Below are 18,373 nucleotides of genomic sequence, written 5' to 3'. Positions count from 1 at the left end.
TCCACGCGCGTGGCATTTTGACTAAGCATGGAACACAACAAGAACAAATATAAATACAATATACGTAAACATACACAGAGCCTATGACAGGTTATTTACAATCCATCGGCCCAGGCACAGCCTAGGGGGCTAACAATTAGCGTTCCAAAGGTCCTAAGTGAAAATCGATCACTCTGCTACCACTTGGTGCCGCTTTCGCTCTGCTACCATTTGTGCCGTCAGTCCGCTCTGGTACTATATGTACCACTTGTACCGTCTTACGGTCTGCTACCACAGCACCGTCACTCTCTGGCACCTTTCGGCTCCGTCTACCCTTCCTCAATCGAAGGGGGAAACGTTGCTCCGTCATACGGCTCTCATGCTGTGCTCGCACGCTCCCTAAGTTAGTGTAAGGGATCCAAGCTAGCAGCGTGGTAAATGTAGTTACAAATGATGGCAATCAATATATTAACAAATAACAGAATTTAATAAACACAACAGAAATTAAACAGAACAACTGAACTAACTGCACATTTACATGCTCGCACACAGCGGCATCTAACTCGGGCAGAATGGCCCATATTTACTGGTGCAACAATTTGCCTTGGTTGCATGAAAACATAAGTACTACATATAGCCGGGCCACAGGCTGAGTCTAAATTAAATACACAATATAAATTATAAAAACAGATTTAACCAAACTGGTACCAGTCGCCGCCGTCCTACAAACCCAATGACGGGCGACCGCGGGCGATCTCATCGGCCGCGAACCAGCCCAGTACTTGCCGAAACCAAGTTTCGACTCCCAGCCGAACAGGAATTTGACAGCCGCTCCGGCTGGCTCAGCGCCGCGAGCAAGGCCCTATGGATCCATAACCAGAACTGAACTCCGAACTCGAATTAACTTCCAAGCAAGGCTCCCAGGGGTAGAAAGGAGGGGAGAGGGCAACACCACGTGACCCAGTGCCACATGGAGGGGGGGTAGGGGATAAGTTGGAAGCCCATGACGTCATACCGGAGCCACTGCATGGCTCACTCCAAAGAAAGCAATCAGGCCATCAAAAGAACAAAGAAAGTACATGAGGTGATAGAACATATAGATAAACGGTTTCAGATAAATTTTGTGCTAGGTAAAAAGCATTGCAATAGGTGAATCAACAGTGGGGTTCAAGTGCAAAATAATTTTTAAAATTTATAATAAAAAACCAACGAAGTGGGGCATCACATTATTTGTATTAGCTGAAAGTGACACTGATTATGCTCACAGCATAATTCCAAATTATCGGAATAACAACACAACGTGCCTCGAACATCAACAGAATGACACTAAAGAATCCTATTCTCCATACAACAGAACCACAAGGCGGTAGACGCTTTGCTTCCTTCAAAGAGAATAAAAAGGATATGATCTAATTGTATTGATATCCTTCTGAAGATGGTCTATAAGATCAAAACATGTTAAGGATAAAATATTAAAAAGATAAAAAAAAACTTCATCAGTCACACTGGATGGAATTAATTAACCTTTTATACTCTTGTTAGTGTGATGGACCACCAGGATGAAACAAATCAAACTTAACAGAAAACATACAGACAATGTGTGTAACTTGCCATACTCTGAAAACTGTTCATTTCAAGAAGAGTTTTTTCCTTGATGACAGGCCAGGACTAAGTGTGTCATTGACAGATGGCATAGCAACGATCAGTTGGTCCAAGAATTAGACAATCAAAAATTTAAGTATACATTTTGCTATTTTACTTTATGCTCTTGTTGAATCAACTTCTTGGGCACAACCAATCACCTAGTGGCTCACCAGGTATTTAAAAACCTGTGTCGTCCTGGCTGGAAAAATTTTTCTTAATGTTGTGACCGCAAATGGTTAAGTGAAGAAAAGAATGCACTCTCTGCAAATTACACTTTTTTAGCACTTTATTTTTCTCATAACCCAATCAAAATATTTCCTTCTCTTAACAAGAATTACAGCATATAATAATGTATATGAAAAATGCATCTGTACAAGTTGGACATATAGTAAACATGCTCTACAGTCTGTACAATAACTAGCATGCATGCTCTAGGCTGTCAAAAGTCCCCTACATACAAGAAAATACCTCTGATATAGCATATATATAAAATTGAAACATCCAGAAAACACTCCTCCAACAATGAATGCTACAATTGTGTGTCTGATAATAACAGAAGGGAAGTTTTAAACTTTGTTTCAGTGCAATGGATACTGTTAACCCAAGAAAGGAGTATTAACATAGTCTGTGATGTAAATAAGTAACTTAATTTTATCCCATATAGGAAATATAACCTCACTTTTGAGACACTAAAGACAAATCAAAGGACAACATTATCGAGATAACTCAAGACCAGAATCTTATATATGGCCAACTGGCAATATTGTTCCCATAGGCATCTTGTGGTTGAAAATCATTTATCAGACACTTCTGTGCCTCAAACATGGTACAGACATACATCAGGATGTAAACTGATAAAAAATCTAAGCAAGCAACAATATGACTGCTTTGATTATAAACAAGCACTGCCTTTTTTTTCCCCATACTATCAAGGTTTAGTCATCTAGGGCCTGTTAAGAGTCTCAAAAGCTAATCATACAGCCTCCATTCAGATCTTTCAAATTTCTTCTTTCCCAGGCCTATACTGTATTTCTCTCTGGAAAAATCTATTAACCTCCACTTTCCCAAGTGTGCTCTCCACGGACAGTGCATTGAGCACAGAAAAAGATTTTACACTGATATCTCACGAATACCAATGCAAAAGAATATCATCAGAGGTACTCAATAAGAGGAATGCTGTACACCAGGCATGACCACCATGAGGCTAGCTGCATCCAGAGGTTTTATTAGGTCCGCCCGTAATATTCACTCTCAAATGGCACAACAAATGCTACTTCATACGGAATATCGAGTCTTGAAAGCAAAGAGTTAAAAAAACATCTCAACCAGAATCAGAGTGAAGTCACGTTAATTGATGACAATTTCAAGACTGTATTACAATAATGTATACCCTTACAGGAAACACCAATTAAAACACATATGAATAGCCTTCACTAATAAGTATGGTCAGATTTCAGTTACTTAATGTGTACAGAGGTACCGATTCCTAGTCAATCCCTCAATGATGTAACAATATCATATTGAAATTACATGAATAAAAATCCTTAACTCCACTATAATTAGGCACATGCACAACTAAAGCCAAACTAACTTTTCAGCTCCAGCCTTAAAAATAAACCACGTACCCCAGGAGAACAAAATTATAAACAAAATAAATCACCCTTCCCCTTAATCTCACAAGGTCACTTCATTAGTTCTAATATCACTGATAAAACTGATGATTAACATTTGAAACAAGATATCAAAAGTATAAAACACTGTATATATGCATATAAGTTGATAAATCCCCACCAAGAAAAACTTGGCAGAGTGGAATTACAGCAGAATATTGTAATTTTAAAATCAGATTATCATCATAACATTTTAATTGACCTGCACTTAAAATCTGTGAGTTAACAGAAACTTTTAAAATGTTATATTTTAAATCACAAATGACGGAAAGGTAATAGCTGCAACTGCCTTCCTTACTAAGAAAGGGTATATCTGAACTAAGATTTCCTTCAAACAGTGCATATCTACATGGATACCCTTGTAGAGAAACATGGTCACTTTTCAGATACTACATTATAAGAACAAAATCAACCTTAATTTCAATCACTGCGATTTTTTGAATATTTTCTGTATTATGCAGTGTAAAACTGAAAGAAACTATGTGTTATTTATTATACTTTATAATTTAGAGTAAAGTAAGTAAAGGTATCCCTGTAACAGGCCATCGAGGCCCATATAGGGTTGTGAGATGTTGAGGTTCCCACAATTTCTAGACAATCACCTCAGTGATGGCGGTAAGGTTGTCAGCCTTACAAGCCAGTGGCCATTTACCCCCAAGAATAATCCTGCTGCTCATTTCGGTTAGAGGTTGAGTTGACCCCAGGGCCATGGTGCAGCTGGAAGGAGTAGGTAAACTGAAAAAAATCCTCCTCAATGGGATTCAAACCCATGACCTTCCAGCTTGTAGCATAGTGCCTAACCAACTACGCTACTGCGTGCAGTTCAGTGTATTCAAAAAATTTTTAAGCAAGAATAACTTTGCAAATCTACAAAACTAGTTTTCAGAGCATTCTGCACAAAATATGTAGATTTAGAGTCCAACCTTCTGGATATAAAAAATTATTTTCATATGCACATATACACAATCTATTGTCAGAAAGTAAAAAAGTTGCCTTTCACCTGATTTAATATCTGGAATGGCTAAATTCTATATATTATAACTTGGACCTAAATTCTTCAATTCTGTCCTTTGCTCGTCTCTGAAGATCCTGCAATTTCATTGCCAATCCCATGTTACCCTGTATCTTTATCTTTCCTTGGAAGAAAGCTTTCTGTGGGTTCAACTTTCCAGAAATTAAATCAACAACATCACCATCATCCATTATAAATGTGACATCAGGTTTGGCTGTGGACAAATGAAGTTTTATATTAGAAAACATGAGGAACATGATTTATGTGCAATAGATGCATTCTGGAACTTGCAAATTAACGTAGCCATAGAGATTGTAATGCAATATATATAAGCTCAAACCAAAACTTTATAAATTCCTTCATAAAACAACTATAATGAAATGGCATAGAGCAGTTCAATATTTGTACATACACAGTGTCTCCAGGATCTGCTAGGACTCATTTTTTTAAATTTTGCCCTGCAATGCCATTTGCTGGAGAGTTGTGGCATCAAGATTCCTGAAGTTTCCGCTGTGGCTGTCTATAATTTCAAAGCGCAAGCTTCGCTGCATCATGTATTCTGACCTTGAATGTAACAGCACTGTTCTGACGCCCATCGGAAAATGACAGTTGAATAGAGAGCCAACATCAAATTTTGTTTGAAGTTAGGCAAAACAGCCAGAGAAGCATACGAAATGATGAAAAGTGTGTATGGTAGTGATTGTTTGAGTCGCTCGAACATTCTTCGATGGTATGCTGTATTTCGTGACAGCAGGGAGGACATTGAAGATGCTCCATGTGCATCAAAGCTGAGAACAAGTCGCACTGAAGAAAATGTGAAAAAAGTGACTCAAATCCTTGCATCAGACAGATGTATTTCTGCAAGACTCATCGATGAGCTTTTGGGAATACCAAAAAGTACTGTGCATCAAATTTTGACCGAGGACTTGGACAAATGGAAGATCTGTGCGCGGTTTGTACCGCACACGCTGTCAGGCAATGAAAAACATGCCAGAGTGAAACACCGCAAAAACATGTTATGGCCAGCCCAAAGTGATACAAAATTTACAAAATCGATTGTTACTGGTGAAGACAATGGTGTTTTCATTATGAGCCTCTCATAAAGCGGCAGAGTGCAGTGTGGTTGAGCCCAAAGAAAGTGCGCATGCGGAAGAGTCGAGTAAAGACACTGCTGTTTCCTTCTATTCCAAAGGAATTTCTGCCAGAAGGTCAAACAGGGAATTCTGATTATTATCTCGGAGCACGATTTTTTGGCCAGAAAAGGGATCACAGTCCTTGATCGTCCTCCGTATTTGCCAGATTTGGCTCCAGCAGATTTCTGGATGTTCCCAAATGTTAAGTTGGCGATGAAAGGAGACCGTCACGACACTATCCAGGACATACAAAGGGAAAGTACCGCAGTTTTAAATTTGATTCCACAATAGGAGTACAGTGACTGTTTTCAAAAACTTTTCAATCGATTCCAACTATGTTTTGATTCAGAAGGAGACTACTTTGAATAAAAAGAGTAAACTTTTGAAAATAATTCACGTCTTGTATTTTTAATGAACACAGTCCTAACAGAACCTGGAGACAGTATGTACCTAGCATTTTAAAGTAAATTTTAACTGGTCAAAGAGCAAAGGGCATTTAATGTGAACAGCAAAGGCAATAAATTATTACATACCTTTGCCATTGAATTCCACACTGCCTTTATCCGTCTTAGCATTGACAATCCAATAACCTTCCTTGCCATTTGGGCCATTCCGCACTTTGAAGGCATATATTCCTCTCACTTTCTCAATCAGATTGTCTTCATCTGCCTGCATAGCTGCTTCCAATGCTTTGAACAAAATGGATGCCTTAAAATCATCTGGATCAATACCTGCATTGGTGTAATTTAAGCTGACAGACCTGAAGCAAAAACATGTCACTTCACCTTACACTCTGTCCCACACTCTGAGAGGTGAAGTAAACTACTTGAAGGAGGGTACAGGTATGTTTGATATAACAGAAGCTCATACCTCTTAAAATAATAACAGCAAGAATGCTTTTCATCTTAGTGGTTATTTATGGAAAACAAACAAATAAGAACACAAAGTTACCTTGTAAGATTTGAGGCTTTCACGGCGGTGACTATGAAGAAAGCTGTCTTCTGGGATTTGGCACCGTGTATATGTGGTGTTAACCGACGTTTCGGAGGAACGTATCGCCTCCATCTTCAGGGTAAAGAAAAAATATAAGAAATCTGCAAGCGAAGAGACCGTGAGTTACCGGTTCTCGCGGTCTCTTCGCTTGCAGATTTCTTATATTTTTTCTTCTACCCTGAAAATGGAGGCGATACGTTCCTCCAAAACGTCGGTTAACACCACATATACACGGTGCCAAATCCCAGAAGACTGCTTTCTTCAAAGTTACCTTGTTTATTGTTAACAAATGCAATGTGAGTTTGCTTACACTCAGCATACTTATAACTAAATATTAAAAATATATCCATCTGCTCAACATGGGGCAGCATGACGGTTGTCAGAGCAGCACCCTGGCTGTGCCCTAAACTCTATCATTGGTTGCACTAACACATGATGGACATCTGACAGTGCTTACCTCCTTCTGATTAGTTCTCCACATTGCTTGTTCATCCACGCGAAAAAAAATGTAAACAACAAATAACTATTGTGTTTTAGTTTATTTACTATAGAAGTCAGTTTTAAGCATCTAATTTCTTAGCCTTTTTCTTATATCAGTGTGCTAGTTTTTGAAACGTGACCGAACCTGACCTTTCTGTGGTGAAACATAAGAAAGGAAAGTACAAGTACTGAAAAATGGTGCATGTTAAACGTTTTTACAAAATAATCCTCATATTACATTGGATGAAGTGATACCTTTAGTGGCTAATGCAACTAGTATATCTAAGGTAAATAAAGAAGTGGGAAGTGATGCAAAGCTTGTTATTCCAAAGAAAAACTGGAAAGCAAAACAGTTAAGTGAAAAATAATATGGTTTTATGAATAATGTTATATTTTAGCATCCTGTTGCACTGATTTATGTCCATGATTTATTCCAGCCGTCTTACAGTGCATACACTCATCCACTTCACTCTTCACTCCCGCACTACATGTTTTGGCACAAAGGTGCCATCTTCAGGTGCTTTTTGATTTACGTTAAACTACTTCACTGCATGCCTTGCCTGCATGGTTTTATGAAGCTTGAAAATAAGTGCATTATTATTTTTTAGGAATAAAATTTCAATTCTGAATAATATATTACCTATAGTGAATAGTGATGATATGCCAAATTTTTCTCCCTCAACTCTGACGGACTTTTGAAACTAAGGGACTGAGGTACCATGTTGGGTGGTTCTCTTGTCACCACAGCATGGTGTGCCCTCAGGCTGCAGATGCTGGAGAAGATCTCCAGATATGGAGGGTAATTGAGAATATACTGAATAAGCAGTTGCAGACAGCTGACAAGGGGTGGTCCTCCAGTTTGGGAGTTGGGTGTGGGGGCTAATAGCTCATCACTGTAAAAAATACTCTTGTTACGAAATGTTACAAAGGCCCTCGCACTTGGATGGATTCTTTGGTTAAATGACCTAAGATATGGAAAATGGACATGAGATTTGGTATGTGGAATGTAAGAAGTCTGTGTAGGGCAGTTTTGCTCATGACAGATGCAAAAGAAATTTCTAAATATGAGTCAGGTGTAGCAGGAGTACAGGAAATAACATGGGACATGGGTGGCACCAAACCAACAGGTGAATATATATTTTTCCATAGAAGGGGGAATGAGAATCGTGAATTAGGTACAGGTTTCTTTGTACATAAGAGAATCATATCACCAGTTAAGAGGGTAGAGCTTATTAGTGATAGGATGTCGTACATAATACTAAGAAGTCTCCGGTGTGATATCATTGCTCTGAATGTTCATGCAAAATCAGAGTATAAAATTGGTGATGTAAAAGACCAGTTCTACAAAGAACTGGAACATGTATTCGAAAAATTCCCTAAAATACCATACAAAAAATCTGTTAATTGCCAAAGTAGGTAGGGAAGACATTTTCAAACCAGTGATTGGGAACAAGAGTTTGGACAAAATTAGTAATGATAATGGAGTTAGAATAGTAAATTTGCCATATACAAAAATCTGTGAAAAATACAATGTTCCCACATCATAACATTCACTAATTTATGGGACATCTCCTGATGGAAAGACTTACAATCAAACTGACCATACCTGTATTTTGATAGGAGATGGCATTCAAGTATACTTCATGTCTGATCACATTCAGGACAGCAGATTGTGATACTGACCACTATGTGCTGGTAGTAAAGGTTAGGGAAAGACTGCCAGTGAGCAAGCAAACAATGCATAGAGTTCATATGGAGAGGTTCAATCTCAAGAAATTAAATGAGGCAGAGGGTAAAGAGCACAGTATTGTGTTGAAATCTCAAATAAGTTTGTAGCTGTGGAAAACAATGAGGTGGATGTTAATAAAGCTTGGGAAACTATTAGAATATCAAAATTTCTGCCAAGGAGAGTCTAGGTTATTATGAACTGAAGAAGCATAACCCATGGTTTGATGAAGGATGCTCAAAATTATTAGACAAAAGTAAACACGCCAAATTGCAGTGATAACAGGATCCAAGTGAAATAAATGGGGATAATCTGAACAATATAAGGTGTGAAACCAGCAGGCATTTCAGGAAAAAAGGAAATATCTGAAAGACAAAACTGATGAGCTTGCAATGAACAGTAAGAACAAGTACATTAGAGACATGTATAGAGGAATAAATGATTTTAAGAGGGGTTAGCAACCTATAAGTAACTTAGTGAAGGATGAGAATGGTTATCTGCTTGCAGATTCCCACAACATTTTGAACAGGTGGAAGAACTACTTCTCCCAATTATTGAATGTACATGGGGTCAGTGATATTACACAGATAGAAGTATATGCAGCTGAGCCATTAGTATCTGATCCCAGTCCTTTTGAGGCTGAAATTGCCAATGCAAAGTTGGACAGTCAGGTAGTGATCAAATTCCGGGAGAACTGATTCAAGCACGATGTGAAACATTATGGTGTGAGATCTATAAGCACATTAATACTATTTGGAATAAGGAAGAATTTGCTGATTTATGGAAGAAGTCTATTATTGTACCAATTCACAAGAAGGGTGATAAAACTGAATGTAGTAATTATCATGGGATATCACTGCTATCGTCTTCATGCAAAATTTTATCCAATATCCTTCTCTCAAGGTTACGTCCATATACAGTAAAACTTGGTTACAGCAACATCGGTTTCTGCGACACCTTGTCTATTGCGTCAAATATTCAATGGTACGAACTAATTCCTCATAAAGCAACTGTTTTTATACCTTGCTTAGTACGACATGCACAAATGCATCAACCTCATATGTAACGTCATTTTCATTCCTGAATTTCTGATATGTACATTGAACATAATTTAGAAAGTGTGTTTTGGGCAAGTAACAGGAAACAGATGAAGATAACTGATTACTGTACTCGTATCTAGGTACAGTAAGGCACAACAATTGATGTAATCTACTGTAATTTGGTGAGTAGGCCTACCTTTAATATACAGTATTAGTGCGGTGTGTATTGTCAGTGAAAAGCGCTGTAATATGTCTTTGATATTACACATTTGGGCAATTCCACGTTAATGTTACGTTAGTCTGTACTTAACTACGTATTTCACTAAAAAATGCAACATTTTAACTCGGTTTTTGGTAGATTTTTACGTGACTAACATAAGGCTACTGTGGAAGTGCCCATTTCGGTTACAACGACATTCGTTTATAACGACACTATTTTTAGGTCCCTTTGATGACGTTATAACCAAGTTCTACTGTATATATATACTACTCTGTCCAAAAAGTATCTGACCATGGGCCAGGAAAAAAAAAAGTTCTGTGTCTGGGTGGTTACAATACTTAATCGCCTTCAAAGTAGGCCCCTTGTGACTCCACACACTTAGCCCAGTGGTCCTTCCATCGCTGGAAGCAATTCTGGAAGGCTTCTTTTGGAATGGCGTGCAGCTGCGCCATCGCGTTCTGTATGATGTCCTCACGGCTGTCAAAATGGCAGCCTTTTAGCGGTGTCTTCACTCTCAGGAATAGCCAGAAATCACAAGGAGCCATGTCAGGAGAGTAGGGAGCCTGGCGAACCTGCGGAATGCTGTGCTTGGCCACGAAACCTTGGATCAAGTGTGATGAATGAGCTGGGGCGTTGTAATGATGCAGCTGCCAGTTGCATGCGTACCACAGCTCCAGTCACTTGCACTGAACTGCATCACGAAGATGGCGGAGAACTTCTTGGTAGTACTCCTTATTGATAGTCTGGCCTAGTGGTACGTATTCATGATGCACAACAACCCGGTAATCGAAAAAAACAGTCAGTACCACCTTCACATTGCTCCGAACCTGTCATGCTCTTTTGGGCCTCGCGGATGTTGGATGCTTCCATTGTGATGCCTGAACCTTGGTTTCTGGGTCATATCCATACACCCATGACTCGTCACCAGTGATCACAGTCTTCAGGAACTCAGGATCACTGTTGCCGCACTCCAGCATGTCCTGCGCGACCTCAAGGCGGAGTTGTTGCTGCTCCGGCGAAAGCAGCTTGGGCACAAATTTTGCCGCCACTCTTTGCATGCCCAAATCCTCAGTTAGAATTGTGTTTGCGGAACCTCTGCTGATCCCAACCTCATCAGCAACTTCATGGATGGCCAAACAACGGTCTTCCATGATCAGTGTCCGCACTTTTTCAATGACATCAGCATTTCGGCTTGCTAATGGTCTCCCGGAACGCTGCTCACTGTCCACCACCATACAGCCATGTTTAAAGTGGTTGAACCACTCTTTAATTTGAGTGACCCCCCACTGCATTATCGCCGAAAGCCTGCTGAATTTTGTGAATTGTTCCGCTTGGGCATCCCCAAGTTTCTGACAAAACTTAGTGCAGTATCGCTGCTCCAAGCATTCTGTCATCTTGAGCGAAACGAGAATGCGGCGAACACATGTTACACCACTTCGCTATCTGGCAGCCATAGACGCATCCGGCGGTATTGCGAGTCAGCAAAAGATCATGCATGCGCATGAAAGTCCCTTCTACCACTACGCTCAGTTTCCCCACCCCTTTGGCCATTACTTACAGCAGAAAAAAATAAAGTCAGATACTGTTTGAACATACGGTAGGTCAAATTACTGGGGATCATCAGTAGGAATTTCAATGTAACAGATCAACTACTTACCACAAACTTTTCATTATTCAGACACTGGAGGAAAAATAGGAGTACAATGAGATAGTACGTAGGTTGTACTGAAAGTCATGAGCAACAATTTTTTATAAAGTAACATGCTTTATTATTGACAAACCAAATACACCACCTCAATCTACAGACCTTTCTTTATTTTTCCACATAATCGCCACTTCTTTGTACACATTTCTCCCAGCATTCTAGGAGTTTGAAAATTCCCCTTCTGTAAAATTCTGTTCCAGCCATCCGAAGACACTGACGCACTGCTTTCTGAATTCAGCGTGCTTATGGAAGTGTGTGCATGGGTGCGAGCAGTGTTCAAAGATGGGTGAAACATTTTAAAGATGGGAACACCAGCATCGAAGATGAGCCTCAGAGCGATCGTCCTCGAACAGCCTCAACTGAAGCAACAAGGAAAGAGTGGATGATATCATTCAAGATGAAAGGTGTGTGACTGTGGACACAATAGCCCGAAAACTTGGAATGGGCACAGTGCAGTACAGGAGATGACTGAAAGCTTGGGCTATAGGTAAGTTTGTGCTCGTTGGGTCCCGCAGTTATTGACCTAAGACCACAAAGGTCACATTGGAAGCAATTGCAAAGATGCGGTGGGAAGTTCTTCCACATCCCTGATCTGGCACCCCCCCGACTACCATCTTTTCGGATTCGTGAAGGATCAACTGTGTGGACAACGTTTTGAGACAAGGGAGGCAATTCAGAAAGCAGTGTGTCAGTGTCTTCGGATGGCTGGAATGGAATTTTACAGAAGGGGAATTTTCAAACTCCCAGAACACTGGGAAAAATGTGTACAAAGGAGTGGCAATTATGTGGAAAAAATAAAGAAAGGTCTGTAGATTGAGGTGGGGTATTTGGTTTGTCAATAATAAAGCAAGTTACTTTAAAAAAACTGTTGCTCATGACTTTCAGTACGACCCTCATACATCAGCTATTCGTAGACCTCAAGAAAGCCTAAGATTAAGTTAGGAGGGGAGCACTGTACATATTCTCATAGAGTTTGGGGTACCCATGAAACTAGTCAGGCTGGTTAAAATGTGTTTAAATAAAATGGATAGTAAAGTCTGTATATGTGAACATTTGTCTGATACATTTCATATCCAAAATGGTCTAAAAGAAGGAGATGCTTTAGCACTAGTGCTTTCCAACTTTGCTTTAGAATATGCCATTAGGAAGGTCCAGGGAAACCAGGAGGGACTGAAACTAAATTGCAACACATCAGTTGCTGGTCTATACTGATGATGTGAATCTACTGGGAAATAACACAGACACCATAAAGAAAACAAAGAAACACCCACAAGAAGGTTGGTCTAGAAGTAAACGCAGAGAAAACTGTGTGTTTTTTTTGTCTCGTCATAAAAATGCAGGGTAAAATCATGACATAATATAGGTAACAGATGTTTTGGAAATGTGGCACAGTTCAGATATTTGGGAATGGCAGTAACAGATTAATATTGATTCAGGAGGAAATTAAGAGGAGAATGAATTTGGGTAATATTTGCTACCATCCAGTCCACAATATTTCGTCTTCTCATCTGCTGTCTAAAAATGTAAGAATTGGAATATACATAACTATGATTTTGCCTGTAGTTCTGTATGGGTGCGAAACTCTGTCTCTGATATTAACACCTTGTGGACCGGACGCCTAGGCGCAGGTGTTTGGGTTTTAAACGTGGCAGATCGGTCGCCTAGATTTAGGCTTTTAGGACACGTTAAGTTGCAACACACTATTCCTCACTTTGGTGGCCACGTGTCTGTAAAAGTACTGCGTAGCTGACCTTCGCAATGTTTGTTTTCTGAGTCAGCAACGTGACAACTCTCTATTCCCCTCTCACTCTAAAGAAAAGTCCCTTTGTTCAAGCCGAAGCTTCTATGTGTGAGGCAAGATATTCTCAGTGTCAACATGGCTCAGAGACAAAAGCAGTTGGAAGGCCGCGCAAGCTCTCAGAGAAGAAGAAATCTGTGATTTGATCTCTGATGAGTTATCTGACTTGCCAACTGCTTCGTCTTCTGATAGCGAGGGCAGTGTCAGTGGCAGTGACAGGGGCCCCCAAAATATTGTGACCAGAAGAGAAAGTGAAAGTGACAGTGAGAGCTCCGATGAAAGTGCGAGTGCTAGCATTGCGGGGACAGCCACATGGGGTAAAGTGGACAAAACACCCACTTTGGGAAAGTTTATTGGTGATCCAGGTGTGAGACAAATGTCATCGGAGCCTACGTAAGTGTCTGAAGTAGCTGAACTGTTTTTTTGGACTCCTTGGAGGGGAAGACTTCGTTTTCGAACGTATAATCCTGGGAAACTCACAAAGTATGGCCTACTTGTTTGTGTAGTCATGGAAAGCACTTCAGGCTATATTGGAAATTTAGAAACTTATTCCGGTGAAGGCAAGAAATTGCAAGAAACTATTGTTTCCATTTTGGATCCCTATCTGGATCAAAATTATCACGTTTATCGAGATAATTTTTATAACAGTGTGGCAACTGCAGAATACCTACTTTCAAGGAAAGTACGTATTTGTGGTACAATTAGGGTGAGCAGAGACCTTCCTCCAGATCTGAAAGAGGAATGTAAATCCCTGAAACGTGGTGACACCACATTCAGGAGGAAGGGGGACATTCTTCTTCAGTCCTGGAGGGATACTCGCATTGTGAATATGATTTCCACTATTCACAATTCGAGCACGGTCGATGTTCAAAGACGACACGGGCAAGTGAAGAAGAAGCCTCTTTGTTTTTGTTGATAGAGTTGATAGAGCCGACCAATACTTGGCCTATTATTCCCTTCCTAGGAAAACAGAAAAAGGGATGAAGAAAGTTGCCTTGTGGCTTATAAACTGTGCCCTTTTCAATTCATTTTTGGTTTTCAAAGAGCTAAACGAAAATTCAACTTTGAAATACAAGGCATTTCTCATGAATGTGACAAAAGCCTGGGCTAGAGACCTCATGGTGGAGGCAGAACCTGCGTCAGACACAGACGTAGTACGACCGGGACCATCTACTCCCACCCCACGGAGGCCTCATGTGGACCCCCCTGGGCGACTCTCGGGTGATATGCAGAAACATACCCTCGTGAAAATTGTGATGAGCGAACAATCGATGGGGAAGTATCCTTCTAGGCAGTGCCGTGTGTGCGCTGTGCACAAGAAGCGAAGCAAGACTTCCTACATCTGCAAGTTCTGCGTCATGCCTCTTCACAGAGGGGAATGTTTCCAGAAATATCACACTCTGAAGCACTTCTATGAGATCTGGTAAGTCTTCTCCAAAAATTTTAGTTCATAAAATTAATTAGGAGATTTTATATTAATTTTTAAAGTGAACAGTTCACAAGTTAGGGTAGTAGGTTTAAAAACACCGGTCCCCAGGGCGATTTAAATATTTAAATCACCGGTCCGCAAAGTGTTAAATACTCCAAAGTTTCACAGGCTGTGTATAAGGAGAAAAACAAAATAACTATTAATACTCTCTTGTAAGAAAGTAGCTCTGTGTAAAAAAAAGAAACCTGCAAGCACTCAAACATTCCAGATGCATTTCTTTTCTTGCAATCTTCTGAATCTGACATCACAGTTCCTCCCTACTACTGACTGTACTGGTATAAACCTTGGTTTCCAAATATCCCCACAGAAGAAAGGAAAGAGGATTCACGTCAGGTAAGTGACCAGGCCAAGAAACTGGGACTTCACATCTGTGGCCAATCAAGCATGCAGGGTAATTTTTAGAGAGCCACTGATGCACTTCACAACTGTAACATGGCATGGTACCACTATGTTGAAACAACACGTGATTGCCACATGTTAGTTAGTTAGTTATTTAGAGAGGGTGGGTTTCCCCATGCACCGCGACCAGTTTGATCTATTGTGCTTCCCTCTATGATATTCTACCAGTCTCTATACCCTACCGATAAATGATGCGTACCATCAGTCCCGCCGAGCAAGCGAGTTCGACCACTTGCTTAGTGGTGTCCATAATGCTTCCCCCATCTATCAGAGGCCTTAGAGACTATTGTTGGGCAGGAAACGTCCTGGAATTTGGCTCAGTGATCCCCTTTGGGGATATGAGGTTCTTTTACGTGCCGTAAAGTTACGACACGAGACACACAGCTTAAAGTCCCTCCCGGAGGACTTGTCCCTGAATTTTTCCGCCCTTAAAAATTCGACAACCTCCGCCGGGTATTTGAATCCGCGTACCACGAGTCATGAGGTGGGAACGTTACCTCTAGACTATGGAGGCTGCTTCTGCCACATGTTAATGACTAGACATGGGGGCTTGGAATGCAATTGGACTTATTGAATATTTACAACTCGTAACTACAATAACTATAAGTCTCACTAGTTTACACTCTATATAGATCAATACAACTACAGCATGCGTAAAGTCTTCTGTTAGTTCACTTAGTCACTGCTAGGCAGCAACTGCTAAATAGTGCAACTCAAGACTGCTAACTGCTGACTCACAACCAACAAACTTTCCACTGGAACAGATCACACAGAAAACATTGCTTTTGACAGTTCCTCTACTGTTGCCGCAGTCATGTGCCTGAGCCTTCAGGTGCATTGCCATTTGTTTTCAGAGGGGACATGCTTGTGATGTCTTTGATTGTCCTTGTAAATGTCACCTCAATATTGTGCTGGCTCCAACACTTCTGCTTTTGGTTTCAACAGTGCACAACCTTAATTCCTCATGGGTTAGGTCTTGCACTGCTGTCCTCCATCTGCTCCCTCCTTAGGGCTGCTCATTATGGTCCTTTTGCAGGCATGCCTCCCTTACTGTTCTTTTGCAACTGACAGTCTTCAACCATCGTTACAAGCAACACCCTTATGGGTTGGACCAGCACTTTTGGTTCAGCTTTATTTGGGACCCTGGAACCTGTCCCTGTGAAGCTACCCACCACCTCCAGGGGTCCCTTCAACTTCACCATCATGACAAATTGAGAAGCTGCTACCTCACTGTTGCCATTCATATACAGTTGCGAACGTGGTCACTCCCTAGAACGCTACAATGGCATATCCTCATCACCCAGTCACAGCGTGTAGCACCTCAAATCAACAGATGCATTTTGGGCATGCATGGTGTACAGTCACAATGAACGATCAAGTCAAGGAGGATGATGTGGGCAGGGCATGTAGCACGAATGAGGGAGACAAAGAATGCATATAGGATATTGGTGGGAAAGCCAGAAGGAAAGAGACAACTGGGAAGACCAAGGTGTAGGTGGGTGGACGTTATTAAAATGGATCTTAGAGAGATAGGATGGAATTGTATGGATTGAATTGATCTGGCACAGGACAGGGACTAGTGGAGGGCTCCTGTGAACATGGTAATGAACCTTCGGATTCCATAAAATGCAGGGCAATTCTTGAGTAGATGCAGAATTGGTGGCTCCTCCAGAAGGGCTCAGCTCCGTGAGTGAGTGAGTGAGTGAGAGTGAGTGAGTGAGTGGGTAAGTAAGTAAGTAAGTAAGTAAGTAAGTATGGTGTATAGCAGCCCTGTCCAACGCGGCGCCCGTGATATATTTTTCTGGCGCCCTCCGTAAGCACATATAATTGACCCAGTTTTTAATATTAATTCAAATTGTATGACGAGACATTTTTGAACGTCTTGAGTACTGTTAAATATTTTCACAAAATTTCCTTGAAGCGTGGTACAGTATTAAACATTCCTTGAAAATGTATGCCTATTTCTTTTCTCCCTTGCTAACAACACCAGTCTTAATTCTTTTTTCACTAGAGAAACCGCCGTCCTCTCAAGATCACGTAATTTTCCCTAGCGGTATTTTAACCCCCTTCAAACAGCCGCAAGTCCCCACTGAATCGGCTTTCATGGATTTCGGATTTATGGTCAGGGTACCACAAAATTTTCTGTGATCGGCAGGGCAAACATATTCACCGACACGAACATGACTATGGGGCCCAGCTTACCGAAATTTCCCCAATTTCTAAACTCATCGGCAATATGAATAAAAGTTACTTTAATCCCAAGCGGCCTCCGTAGTCTAGGGGTAACGTTCCACCTCATGACTCAAGGTACGTGGGTTCAAACCCGGTGGAGGTCGTGGAATTTTTAAGGGCGGAAAAATTCAGGGAACAAGTCCTCCAGGAGGGACTTTAAGCCGTGGGTCCCGTGTCGTAGCTTTACAGCATGTAAAAGAACCTCATGTCTCCAAAGGAGGCCACTGAGCTAAATTAAGGGCATTTCCCGCCCAACAGTAGTCTCTAACACCTCTGGTAGATGGGGGAAGCATTGAGATACCTCTGAGCCAGTAGAGGCCGACCTCGCTGGCTGAGTAGGGACTGATGGTAAGCACCAATACCAGTAGGGTATAGAGGCTGGTAGAAGATTATAGGGGGACGCATAATAGATCAAACTGGTCGCGGTGCATGGGGAAACCCACCCCCTCCAATAATAATATTAATAATAATTGTACTAATGATAAAGGAGCACTGAATATATATACAACAAAAGCTAGACCAAGACTAGAACTAGAACCAAAACTAGACTAAATTTTAAATATTAGAAAATAAAACGGACATGGTAATGACGTAGCTGGAACCATGAACTTAGTAAGTTCAATCAAAAGAAAAAGTATCTTCAGAGGCAATAGTATATTTACTGCAAGCATCCAATAATCTGCTGATAATAATATTATTAATAATAATAATTGAATTCACTTCTTTCTTTCGTGTGTGAAGTGAACAGCAAACAACAAATAACAATAAATTAAATAATACAATTCATTTCAATTCTTTATTATTTATGTGCCGAGTCAACAGCCACAAGGCCAATTACGGACAGAGCACAGTG

At 40.6% G+C, this 18,373-nt stretch overlaps 1 protein-coding gene across 1 annotated transcript in view; it reads right to left on the bottom strand.

Moving 5' to 3' along the window:
• Window positions 1–4,037: 4,037 nt before the first annotated feature.
• Window positions 4,038–18,373, bottom strand: part of LOC111872626 (non-specific lipid-transfer protein) — a 50,891-nt gene continuing 36,555 nt past the window's right edge. Inside the window, exons 8-9 of the mRNA XM_023866708.2 lie at window positions 5,972–6,198; window positions 4,038–4,519 (exon numbers count right to left, since the gene is read on the bottom strand). Of these exons, the coding sequence (XP_023722476.1) occupies window positions 4,329–4,519; window positions 5,972–6,198 (418 nt within the window). The 3' untranslated portion in view covers window positions 4,038–4,328. The remainder of the gene's footprint in view (window positions 4,520–5,971; window positions 6,199–18,373) is intronic.

This window comes from Cryptotermes secundus, unplaced genomic scaffold (genome assembly GCF_002891405.2).
Source record: "Cryptotermes secundus unplaced genomic scaffold, Csec_1.0 scaffold2157, whole genome shotgun sequence".
In the NCBI taxonomy this organism is placed as follows: Eukaryota; Metazoa; Arthropoda; class Insecta; order Blattodea; family Kalotermitidae; genus Cryptotermes; species Cryptotermes secundus.
The sequence above is the reverse complement of the archived record's forward strand: the minus strand, read 5'-3'. Positions and strand labels throughout refer to the sequence as shown.